Genomic DNA, 13760 nt, shown 5'->3' on the forward strand with positions numbered 1-13760 from the left:
GCAATTTAAGACATAATACCCCAAATATATTTAAATGCTGAAGCTGCAAAGAGGTATAATCATATTCATTCTACTTATTTCAAAATTAGAGACTTCTTGACTATTCACTTGCCTTGAATCCTGTTAATTAAATCTCTAATCTGTTCCACTGCAACATTTTTTAAATAAAACAATCATACTCAATTTAACATCACAATTATATTAATTCATATCAGAGTTTTATTCCAAACACAACAAACATCTCTTTAACTTTAACATCATAACTATATTAATTCATATCAGAGTTTTATTCCAAATACAACAAACAGCTCCAAGACTTAGCTGAAACAATGTCCTCTTTAAATCTGGTTTCTGAACTGACTACTGCTGCTGCTGCTGCTAAGTCACTTCAGTCGTGTCCGACTCTGTGCGACCCCATAGATGGCAGCCCACCAGGCTCCCCAGTCCCTGGGATTCTCCAGGCAAGAACACTGGAGTGGGTTGCCATTTCCTTCTCCAATGCAGGAAAGTGAAAAGTGCAAGTGAAGTCGCTCAGTCGTGTCCGACTCCTCGAGACCCCATGGACTGCAGCCCACCAGGCTCCTCCATCCATGGGATTTTCCAGGCAAGAGTACTGGAGTGGGGTGCCATTGCCTTCTCCTGAATTGACTACACATTAGTCTTAATTATAATCTCAGAAACTATGATCCAGAAAATTTAAACCTTAACAGTCTTTGAGAAGTGACCAATATTTATGTGTTAACATCTTAAGCTGCATTCTGACCATAAATTATGTTCGGACAAGGACAATTCTCCATACAGTGCCTAGAAAGAGGTGAATCCACCTTTTGTGGCCTCTGAAATGTAAGCATTTTGAGGGACCTTCATTAAGGAAAATAGCACAAAACTATAAATGAAAAAACATCTGTACAAATGTAAATATTCTAAATGAGTAACAAAATTACAAGTTATAAAGTTTTGAAACTTACCAAATACCATAAAATCCACTAAAGTAACTTTTTTTATTAATAATACCTCCTACACCTGTATAATATTTTCTCTTTCTACATGTTTGGCTATATATGTACTCTGCTGCTTCATTTAACAGTGATTTTGTAAAATCATTTTATATATGATTGTCAAATTTGGGAAAACTATCAAGTTTCTTTCATATATGAACAATAAGATCTCAGGGCATTTCAGAAAAGTTTACTTGTGCAGTGAACTAGTTTTAAATACTCTTTGAATTGATAACACTCATTTATCACTTTTACACTAGGCCCTAACTCCTTTGTGCCATGACCCTGGTGAGTTGGCATCATGGGTGGTAAGGACATTATCCTACCAGAACCTGTAGCACAAATTTCATTATACACAGAAGCAACTAAGAACCATGTGTGTATGTGCGTGTATGCCCATGTGCGCACGCATGCTCAGTCATGTCTGACTCTTTGCAACCCCATGGATTGTAGCCTGCCCAGCTCCTCTGTCCATTAAATTCTCCAGGCAAGAATACTGGAGTGGGTAGCCATTCCCTTCTCCATTCCCTTCTTCCTGACCCAGGGATCGAACCCGTGTCTCCTGCATCTCATGTGTCTCCTGCATTGGCAGGCAGATTCTTTACCACTAGCACCACCTGGGAAGCCCCTTACAGCCAAATATTTTACTAACCCCAAACTAAACATATCCTCAATTCAGCCTATTAATCAGATCCCCAAAATGCCTATGGCACATCCAATACTACTTACATAAAAGGGAAGTCTAAAAGAGGTGGGTCGAAGTGGAAGTAGACAATGGATTTAAAAGATTGTGGTTAAATTATTTTACTTTCACAAAAACAGATAACCATGGGAACACTGCTACAATTCCTTCCAGGTCTTAGAAGGGGAAGATGCAAGTGGCAGGCTCTGACACTTAAGCTTAACTTCACCATAAATCTGTCTCTGGGCCTAGAAAGCAACACTTAGTAATATACTTTTTAAAGGAAGGAGAAAAGAAGAAGGATTACTAGTATACTCTGTATCATATGGGCTTTTGACTGTAGAGGCAGAGCTGGAAAAGGCAGAAAAAGCATGTCTACCTTCATTTTTAGCAAACAAATTATGAATGTACTCAGGAAAGTATAGCCTTAAGTATCTGTCACTAGGATCCATATAAATCACTGTTGATAACACAAAGTGCTTTCATGTTATACTTCTGCTACTTTTCTTGTACAGCATAATTCAATTTAATTGCATTTTTCTGACTTTAGATAGGTCATATTAAGCAGAGGTGAATTCTGGGAAGATGCAGTAAACATAGCAGCCTTACATATGAGTGGGGTGCAATAAGTCTCTAGGGGAAAATTTATACAGGAATGTACTTGCAAATGTCAAAGAGAATGTCATCCTTTAGTTTTACATAGATAACAGGGAAAATTTAATAATCTAAACCAGTTTGTCAGAGAGTTGAGGGTTTTGGAAAATACATTAGTTGGCAGTAGACAATAAGAACCTAAGTAATTTGGAGAAAAACTATGTGAACTAGTTTCTAGATGGTTAAAACAGCTTTACTGAAATTAGCACACACTTAATTAGTAAGACTTAGCTTCTATTCTGCCCCTCAGTTCAGTTCAGTTGCTCAATCGTGTCTGACTCTCTGCAACCCCATGAATCACAGCACGCCAGGCCTCCCTGTCCATCACCAACTCCCGGAGTTCACTCAGACTCACGTCCATCAAGTCAGTGATGCCATCCAGCCATCTCATCCTCTGTCATCCCCTTCTCCTCCTGCCCCCAATCCCTCCCAGCATCAGAGTCTTTTCCAATGAGTCAACTCTTCGCATCAGGTGGCCAAAGTACTGGAGTTTCAGCCTTAGCATCATTCCTTCCAAAGAAATCCCAGGGCTGATCTCCTTCAGAATGGACTGGTTGGATCTCCTTGCAGTCCAAGGGACTCTCAAGAGTCTTCTCCAACACCACAGTTCAAAAGCATCAATTCTTCGGCCCTCAGCCTTCTTCACAGTCCAACTCTCACATCCATACATGACTATTGGAAAAACCATAGCCTTGACTAGACGGACCTTTGTTGGCAAAGTAATGTCTCTGCTTTTCAATATGCTGTCTAGGTTAGTCATAACTTTTCTTCCATGGAGTAAGCGTCTTTTAATTTCATGGCTGCAATCAGCATCTGGAGTGATTTTGGAGCCCCCAAAAATAAAGTCTGACACTGTTTCCACTGTTTTCCCATGAAGTGATGGGACCAGATGCCATGATCTTCATTTTCTGAATGTTGAGCTTTAAGCCAACTTTTTCACTCTCCACTTTCACTTTCATCAAGAGGCTCTTTATTTCCTCTTCACTTTCTGCCATAAGGGTGGTATCATCTGCATATCTGAGGTTACTGATATTTCTCCCAGCAATCTTGATTCCAGCCTGTGCTTCTTCCAGTCCAGCATTTCTCATGATGTACTCTGCATAGAAGTTAAATAAGCAGGGTGACAATATACAGCCTTGACGTACTCCTTTTCCTATTTGGAACCAGTCTTGTTCCATGTCCAGTTCTAACTGTTGCTTCCTGACCTGCATATAGGTTTCTCAAGAGGCAGGTCAGGTGCTCTGGTACTCCCATCTCTTTCAGAATTGTCCACAGTTTATTGTGATCCACACAGTCAAAGGCTTTGGCATAGTCAATAAAGCAGAAATAGATGTTTTTCTGGAACTCTCTTGCTTTTTCCATGATCCCACGGATGTTGGCAATTTAATCTCTGGTTCCTCTGCCTTTTCTAAAACAAGCTTGAACATCTGGAAGTTCACAGTTCACATATTGCTGAAGCCTGGCTTGGAGAATTTTGAGCATTACTTTACCGTGTGTGAGATGAGTGCAATTGTGCGGTAGTTTGAGCATTCTTTGGCATTGCCTTTCTTTGGGATTGGAATGAAAACTGACCTTTTCCAGTCCTGTGGCCACTGCTGAGTTTTCCAAATTTGGTGGCATATTGAGTGCAGCACTTTCACAGCATCATCTTTCAGGATTTGGAATAGCTCAACTGGAATTCCATCACCTCCACTAGCTTTGTTTGTAGTGATGCTTTCTAAGGCCCACTTGACTGCACATTCCAGGATGTCTGGCTCTAGGTCAGTGATCACACCATCATGATTATCTGGGTCGTGAAGATCTTTTTGTACAGTTCTTCTGTGTATTCTTGCCACCTCTTCTTAATATCTTCTGCTTCTCTTAGGTCCATACCATTTCTGTCCTTTATCGAGCCCATTTTTGCATGAAATGTTCCCTTGGTATCTCTAATTTTCTTGAAGAGATCTCTAGTCTTTCCCATCTGTTGTTTTCCTCTATTTCTTTGCATTGATCACTGAGGAAGGCTTTCTTATCTCTCCTTGCTATTCTTTGGAACTCTCCATTCAGATGCTTATATCTTTCCTGGCCCCTAGCACCAGCCATTTCAGCTCAAGTGGAGAAGTTTAATTGATTTCACTTGAGGATAAGTCAAGTACAGATGTCATACTTATTCACTGAAATTAAATTATTCATTTTTAAAGTTTTGAGACCTAAGGTTGCAGAGCTATTTTTTCCATCCTCTTTTCTAATTAACAAATTGCAAAAATATCTGTCTGATTTTTGGACAGTTACAATTAGTGAAAAATTGCAAAATATTTTTATAAATTTGAGTATTTTGAATACAAACACTTTGGAGAAAACCTGTAGTAGAGTTAATAAAAGTTACCTGTCATCTCTCAGCTTTTCCAACTTGGTTCTCTCTTCAAAACAAATTAAAGGCAGCCATGTCCTTAGGGCAGGGAGGAGGGGAGGAGGCAATCAGAAAGCCTCTAAGATTGTAGTTATGCCAAGGTAGATGGTAAATGAGGCTTCCCAGGTGGCATTAGTGGTAAAGAACCTGCCTGCCAATGCAGGAGACGTAAGAGACACTGGTTTGACTCTTGGGTCAGAACGATCCCCTGAAGGAGGGCATGGCAACCCACTCCAGTATCCTTGCCTGGAGAATCAGAGGAAACCCTACATTTGGAGCATGTGAAAGTGAAAACTAAGTATTCACATGGATACCTACAGGACAGAAAACTCAGCAAAAAGCATATTACACTATGTAAAGAAAGATTTTCCTGCCACAACCATCAACATAGTCTCATCTGACCAGAGTGTGTAGTTTAGTAAGCAAATGAGAAACAGTACTTTCTTCCCAAATAGTAAAATGGATACAGTTTACTTTGTCCTCTCTGGCCAAGATGAATATAAGATTTAGACATGGAAAAAAACACGTAGAGTTTCAGATGTAGAAAATAACTGTCAACATATTGGCAGCACAACATGTGGTGAAATTTTGTATCAAATTCCATGAAATATCACTATGTGCCAATTAGCCAATTTTTTGGTAATAAAAACAAGGCAAACTGAAGCTAATTTGCTTAAGATCTTATGAGACGTATGAATCACAGACAAGAACACTGTAAGGACAAGAAAGCATGAATCCCGTACTTCACTGAAAAGCTAAAATCCATTTGAAATCTCTGAAGAAGGGGTAAAAACTTAATGTTTAGATTAAGATTAAAAGAAAGAACTCCCATAAGTATTTGATCTGGAGATACACAAAGCATTCTGGTGTATGCTCGAATTTAATGATTCGAGCATTTAAAATATGTAATGAGCTTCTGATTATTAGAATCCATCAGATTCCTAATTCTAAATCCTGTAGTAAATCTGATGTCCAGTTAGATAAAGTTCCCTTTAGAATATTTACATCTACTCTGGGCAGCATGTCTAAAATTTATCTTTTGCATATGGATCTGAACTAGTCAAGGAAAAACCTTTTTAGGACTGATGCAAGCTGATCAAATTCCAAAGTTGCATTAACTTTCTGTCATCATTGTAATGAATACTGAATAAAGGAAAAATTACAGAAAACTTCCAGTAAATAGAACCACAACCAATATAAAGTTGTTTTAATGATGATGAAAGCTTAAACAATATATTAAAACAATAAGTATATTATACAAATGAAGACACGACTCAGTTAAAATTACACATTGACTCATTAAGCCCTGGAAATAAAAATAAACATGCTGAAGAGTCAGCATTTCACAGTATATTTAAGAAAAAGCCTCCATATATTAACATCATTATAGTAGAAATCCCCAAACTTTTGGCAAGGAGATATTGTTAACGTCTTTGGGCCCTGGGATACAAGCTGAAGAGAAATAGGAGAGAACAAGTGGGGAACCAAACTGAATGAAGCATGGGAAAGACTGCTGAAATTATGCTCCAAACAATGCTGAGAATTCTGAAGAGTGACAAGAAAAAAGGAAATGGACAGGGGGCAGCAAAAAGGCTTGAAAATGGCATGGAGATATACTAGGAATTTCCAATCCATTAGTCAGGGATTTCCTGGTGGCTCAGATGGTAAAGAATCCTTCCACAGTGTGGGAGACCTAGGTTCGGTCCCTGAATTGGGAAGATCCCCAGAGGAGGGCATGGCAACCCATCCAGTATTCTTGCCTGTAACATACCCATGAACAGAGGAGCCTGGCATGCTGCAGTCCATGGGGTCACAAAGAATTGGGCATGACTGAGCGACTAAGCAGAGTCAGGGACCTCTGCCTTAAACAAAGTACAACAGGCAGGAAGGCCCAGAACAAATCTTCAAAAGCATCAGCAAAATACATTATCAAAATCAAATGATGCTGTCATGAAAATAAATAGCAAGGAATTCTGTGGGTGACAGGTACAAGTTGTACTTCTGTGTATGTTTGAAATTTTTCATTAAAAGTATTATTTGACCAAGTTGGGCTTATCCTGGGAATGCATGGCTAGTATAACATTTGAAAATCAATCAATGTAATTCACCATATTAACAGCCTTAAGGAAGAAAAACAATATGATCACCTCTAGATGTAGAAAAAGCACTTGAAAAAATTCAACATCTATTCATGATTACAAATAAAAGCTCTCAGAAAACCAGGAAGAGGAAAGAATTTCCTTAACCTGATACAGGGCATCTACAAAACCCTACACTAATACAATACTTAAAGGTGAAGGACAATGTTTTCCCCCTTAATCAGGAACAAGACACAAATGTTCACTTTCAACACTCCTATTAAAAATTGTAATGGAAGTTCTAGACAGAAAATGAATAAAAGACATACAGACTAGAAAGGAAGAAATAAAACTATTTTTATGCCCTGATGATATAATTGCTTATGTGGAAAATCTCAAAGAATCTACAGAGAAGCTAACAGATTTAATGACAGTTTAGCAAAGTTCAGGATACAAAGTCAACATACAAAAACCAACCGCATTTCTGTATGTTTGTAATGAACAACTGAAATTAAAATTTTTTAAAAAGTACCATTTAAACATCATCTAAAAACAGAAAATACTTAATGTAAGTTTAATAAAATATATGCAGGATCTGTACAATGAAAACTACAGATCCCTGATAAGGAATACCTAAATAAATGGAGAGCTATATCATGTACAAAGGTTTGAATACTTAGTATTATTAAGATGTTAATTCTATCCAAATAGATCTATAGAATCAACACAGTCACAGTCAAAATCCCAGGCTATATTTTTGTAGAAACCTATATACTGATTCTAAAATTTATGTATACAGGGAAAGAAAATAGAATAGCCAAAACAATTATGAAAAATAACAAAGTTGAGAAATTATACTACTTGATTTTAAGGTTCATTACAAAGCTACAATAATCAAGATTGTGTGATATTTACAGGACAGACACACAGATCAATAGACCAGAACAGAGTATACAGAAATATATCCATAAGTATATGGTAATTTGAGCTTCAACAAAGGTGCAAAGGCAATTCAATGGGGAAAAAATAAACTTTTCAACAAATAGAGCTGCTTAGCAAACTGGACATCCATATTTAAGACAATTAACCTCAACTCATACTTCATAATGTATACAGATTACGGATTAATTAATTAAAATGCATCATAGATCTAAATGTAAAATCTTTTAGAAGACACAGGTGTAAAATCTTTGTGATCTTGGGTAAGGTCAAGATTTCTTAGCAATGACACCAAAAGCATGCTCCATAAAAAAAGTGGATAAATTGGAATTCAACAAAAGTAAAAACTGCTGCTCTGGGAAAGACACTTTTAAAAGATTAAAAAGTCAACCCACGGACTGGGGAAAAAATTGGAAGACACATATCTAAGAGAAGACATATTCAGAATATATAGAAAACAATCAAAATTGAACAATAACAAAACATGCAGCTAAAAATTTCACAAGAGGTTTGACAGACATTTCACAGAGAAGGTATACAAGGTATACAAATGCCTAAGAAGCACAAAAAAAGATACTCAATATCATTATCCATTAAGAGAATGAGAATTGAGATACCACTACATACCCACGAGAATGTCTGAAACTAAAAGGACTGGTAACACAAAGTGTTGTAGAGAATGTGAGAAAAGTGGAATCCTCAAACATTGGTGGTGGGAACATAAAATAGTATAGCTACTATGGTAAATCATTTGCCAGTGTCTCAAAAAGTTGAACATACACTTACCACATGATAGAACAAATCCAATCCTAGGAATCTGCCTAAGAGAAATTAAAACTTATGTCCACACAAAGATTTGGATGTGAACATTCAGAGGATTTTTCATAATCACAAAAGAAAGTGAAAACAATGCAATGTCTCTCAATAGATGAATGGGTAAACAAACTTTGGTACAATCCACACAAGAGAATAATGCCTCAGAAACAAAAAGGAAAGAGCCAGTGATACATGCAACAACATGGATGAATCTCAGATGCACAATGTTAAATGAAAGATGCCAGGCTCAAAAGACTATATATTATATGATTCCATTTATATGGTAGTTTTTAAAAACTAAAGCTATAGGAACAATAAATAAATCAGTGCTTATGAGGGTCTAAAAGTAAAGGAGAATGATTTCAAAGTAGGTTACCAACTAGATTTAGTAAATGAAAATATAGGACAGACCCAGTTAAATTAAATTTCAAACAAATGACAAATAATCTTTAGTGTAAGTATAACTCATGCAATACAATGGTTCTTAAACTGTGGTCCCAGAACCACAGATATAGTTAAGTTCTTAGGCCCCATTCAGATCTACTACTAAAACAGAAACTCTGGGTGTTTTATGTTTTAAAGCAATCTATGTTTTACAAGCCTTACAGGTGATTCTCATGCTGTGGTTTGAGAAACACTGTTCACTATACCCGTCACTGGCAAAAAAGAACCATAAGAAGCTAATATGAAGAGAAAGGGGCACATGAGCCTGTTTGAAAATCAATTTACCATCATCAAACAATAACTAAAGAGCCAAAGGGTATATAACAGAGGTTCTCTGAGAAGGGACTACAGGAGTGATCTTCAACCAAGGGCAATTTCATCCCTAGGAACAGTGGCAATGTCTGGAGACATTTTTGGTTGTCACAAGTGGAAGGAGAGGCTACTGGCATCTCATGGTTAGAGGCCAGGGATGTTACTAAACATCCTTCAAAGCACTCTCCTAAGACAAAGAGTTATCCGGCCCAAAATGTCAACAGTGCTGAAACTGAGAAAGTTGGACTTCATCAAAACATATTTTTAACCCCAAAGGCTTTAACATCAAAGACACCTTTATGAACATGGAAATAGAAAAATTAAAAAGACAGTGACACATAAAATATAATTCAAGGTATCTCATGCCAAAAATATTAGAATTATTCTGAGAAGAATTTATATAGAGAATAGTGACACAGAGCTAAAACAGCAATTTTGTGGTAGGAAGCAAGTTGATGATGAAAATACCAGGCTTTTTTTTTTTTTTTGGAAGTTATGTGACAGAATAAATTGGAGATCACAAGTTTGAGAACCATATGCAAATTAAAATGCATCTGTAAACACTGTATGACCAGAAAACATTCTGGCCCAGGAATCATGGAACTTGAGTTCTAGTTTTATCTGGTATTAGGTAGCTGTGTAATTTAGCACAAATCACTTCCTTATCTGGGCTTCAGTCTGTCCATGTGTAAAATGAGGGGGTTAGACTACTTAAGTCATATCTAAGACCACTTGCAGCTTTAACACACTATGTCTATGTCAAAAAAAAAAAAAATGAGCACAGGAAACATTAAAAGACATTTTTTACAGGATATAGGGGGCATGGTATCATTTTGTTTCCTTTGGGGTAGTCCTGTGCTGACTTTGCTACTTTTGGCTTTTGTGTTTAAAAGGTGTTAAACAAAGCTTGCTACTGCTGCTGCTGCTAAGTTGTTTCAGTTGTGTCTGACTCCTAGTGACCCCATGGACTGCAGCCTACCAGGCTCCTCCATCCATGGGATTTTCCAGGCAAGAGTACTGGAGTGGGGTCCCATCGCCTTCTCTGGTTTCTCTGTAGTGAACATGAATTGTTATTATAATTATTATACATAAGTAAGAAAAGCTATGGGGTCACGAAGAGTCGGACATGACTGAGCGACTTCACTTTCATTTTTCACTTTCATGCATTGGAGAAGGAAATGGCAACCCACTCCAGTGTTCTTGCCTGAAGAATCCCAGGGACAGGGGAGCCTGGTGGGCTGCTGTCTACGGGGTCGCACAGAGTCAGACATGACTGAAGCGACTTAGCAGCAGCAGCACAAAGAAACTATAATATATGATAAACCACTCTTTTTCACTAAGTAGGACTCTGAGATGAATTACAGCAGGAATTTGTTAAGATTGTCTAACAAAAGTCTATTTTAGTTTTGCAATTAAAAACTAAAGTGAAATGTTTAGAAAATGAGTTACACTTTGTATGCATGTTCTTAAGGAAGACTACATTATTACTAAACATACTAACTGTCATGATATAAAAGAGAAAGAAACCCCATGATCCTTCCTTTGAGAACATGTATTTTAGTTTAATATGACATCAACAGTAATAAAAAATACTGTTGTTGTTGTTCAGTCGATAAGTCTTGTCTGACTCTTTGCACACCAGTATAGAGTTTGTTCAAACTCATGTCAGCACCTATACTTATAAAATATAAACTGATACAACCATAACATCAAGACTCAATCTTCAGATGTTTTTAAATTTTAAAAATATATAATTTATTATTGCCTTTAACAAGGAAATAAGTTAATGGGCCAAAGAAAACTTACTCAGCTTCACGGTTTGAAGTATGACTGTCTTTATGTCATACATGTTAGTGTTTCTGCATCTATTTCAGTGTTAGAAGTATAATTTCCAAGAAGAATTCCAGTCAACAGCACTGATTTCCAAGGAGTAACTTACTTTAATATGATGTACACCATTCAGTTTTCCAATCTGCTGTTCAATGGTCCAAACACAGGAACTACATGTCATTCCCTCAACAGAGATGGTGACAGAATTCACACTCATACTCAGATCCATTTTGATTTCTTCTTTACATTCCTATTAGAAACAATAAACTTATTAATATCAGCCATGGAAATAACCCTTCCTCTTACATGTACCCCAGTGTTCACTGCAGTGCTGTTTACAATAGCCAAGACATGGAAACAACCTAAATATTCACCAAGAGATGAATGGATAAAGATGTGGTACATACAGTGGAATATTACTCGGCCATAAAAAAGAATGAACCATGCCATTTGCAACATGGATGGACCTAGAGATTATCATACAAAGTGAAATAAGTCAGACAGAGAAAGACAAATATCATATGATATAATTTATATGTGGCATCTACAAAAATGATACAAATGAACTTATTTACAAAGCCAGAAGCAGACTCACAGACTTAGAAAAGGAACTTATGGTTTTGGGGGGGAAGGTGGGAAGCAGGGATAGATTGGGAATTTGGGACTGTCACATATACACTGCTAAGCTGCTAAGTCACTTCAGTAGTGTCCGACTCTGTGCAAAGCCATAGACGGCAGCCCATCAGGCTCCCCCGTCTCTGGGATTCTCCAGGCAAGAACACTGGAGTGGGTTGCCATTTCCTTCTCCAACATATACACTACTATATTTAAAATAGATAACCAATAGGGACCTACTGTATAGCACAGGGAGCGTCTGTAATAACCTAAATGGGAAAAGAATTTGAAAAAAGAATACATACATGTATATGTATAACTCAATCACTTAGCTATATACCTGAAACTAACACAAAATTGCTAATCAAGTATGCTTTAATATAGAATAAAAACTTAAAAAAAAAAAACTTTAAGTTAAAAGAAAAAGAAAAAAGAATCCTTCAACATTCCCACCTGCCCAACTGAAAATACACTACTAATATACTACGGTTAGCATTCTTTTCTCTCGCCTCATTTTACTCCCATCCCAGCACTTTTAGGTCACCTATTCCTTTGATTTAGTGCTTTCTTCTCTTAGATATCTGCTTAGCTAACTTCTTCATCTCTTTCAAGTGTTTACTCAAATCTAATCTTCCTAACGAGTCTTACACTGACCACCTTGTTGAAAATTGCAACCTACATCCCTTCCACACACACACATACTTTAATTCCCCTTATTTCTGCCCTCTTTTTTTCTTATTTTCATAGGACTTAAAACCTTCTAATAAGCTCCATTAATTTACTTGCTATGTTTATTGCTTATTATCTGTCTTCCTGTTGTTGTTTTAAAATGTGTTCATGAATTCTTTGTCACTCCTTCACTCAAGAGATCAAATTTAACAACTCCTTCGTTCAAGATATCAAATTTGATCAAGAGATCAAATCACATGTGGCCTCAATTCAGTGACTTGCTTCCAAATCACTAGTGGAAGTGACAATGTATGATTTCCAAGATAAAAGGCACTGCAGTTGGGGGAAAAAGTCACTGTGGCTTGCTCCTTGTCCTCTCTCTTCAATCACCCCATCTAGGGGAAGCCACCTGCTATGTCATGAGGACACTCAAGCAGCATTATGGAGAGGCTGACATGGTGAGAAATTGAGGCCTACAATCAATAACCAGCAAAGACATAAGGCCCCCTGCCAATAAACAGGTGAGTGAACTGTCTTGGATGCTGATTCTTCAGACTCAGTTATGTCTTTAGATGCCTGCAGCCTCAGCTGACATACAGACTTACAACCTCATGAGAGATCGTGGGCCAGAACCACCCATCTATACCACTCCCAAATTCATGACCCACAGAAACTGTGAGATAATAATTGTTGGTTTTTATAAGCCACTAAATTTTGGAATAATATGTTATACTGTAATAAACTCCTCATTAAAATGAAAATTCTATGAAGGCAGGAGTCTTTTTTTTCCCATTGATAATTAGTTTGAATCACATGAAATTTCCATTTTATTGATATAATTGATATATAACATATTAGTTTTAAGTGTACAATACAATGATTTGATACGTGTATATACTGCAAAAGTACCACCAAAAGTTAACATCCATCACCACACATAGTTACAATTTTTTCTTGTGATGAGAACTTTTAAGGTCTATTGTCTTGCTGCTAAGTTGCTTCAGTTGTGTCCAACTCTGTGCGACCCCATAGATGGCAGCCCACCAGGCTCCCCCATCCCAGGGATTCTCCAGGCAAGAATACTGGACTGGGGTGCCATTTCCTTCTCCAATGCATGAAAGTGAAAAGTGAAAGTGAAGTCGCTCAGTCGCGTCCGACTCTTAGCGACCCCATGGACTGCAGCCTACCAGGCTCCTCCACCCATGGGATTTTCCAGGCAAGAGTACTGGAGTGGGGTGCCACTGCCTTCTCCGTCTACTGTCTTAGTGACCTTCAAAAATACAATAGAATATTGCTAACTATAGTCACCATGCTGTACATTTTATCCTCAGGAC

At 37.4% G+C, this 13760-nt stretch overlaps 1 protein-coding gene across 1 annotated transcript in view; it reads right to left on the reverse strand.

Moving 5' to 3' along the window:
• ATP7A (ATPase copper transporting alpha) overlaps positions 1–13760 on the reverse strand; it is a 129428-nt gene that overhangs the window by 63409 nt on the left and 52259 nt on the right. The window contains exon 2 of the mRNA XM_061409654.1: positions 11252–11392. Within this exon, the coding sequence (XP_061265638.1) occupies positions 11252–11371 (120 nt within the window). The 5' untranslated portion in view covers positions 11372–11392. The remainder of the gene's footprint in view (positions 1–11251; positions 11393–13760) is intronic.

Source organism: Bos javanicus, chromosome X (assembly GCF_032452875.1).
Source record: "Bos javanicus breed banteng chromosome X, ARS-OSU_banteng_1.0, whole genome shotgun sequence".
NCBI lineage: Eukaryota > Metazoa > Chordata > Mammalia > Artiodactyla > Bovidae > Bos > Bos javanicus.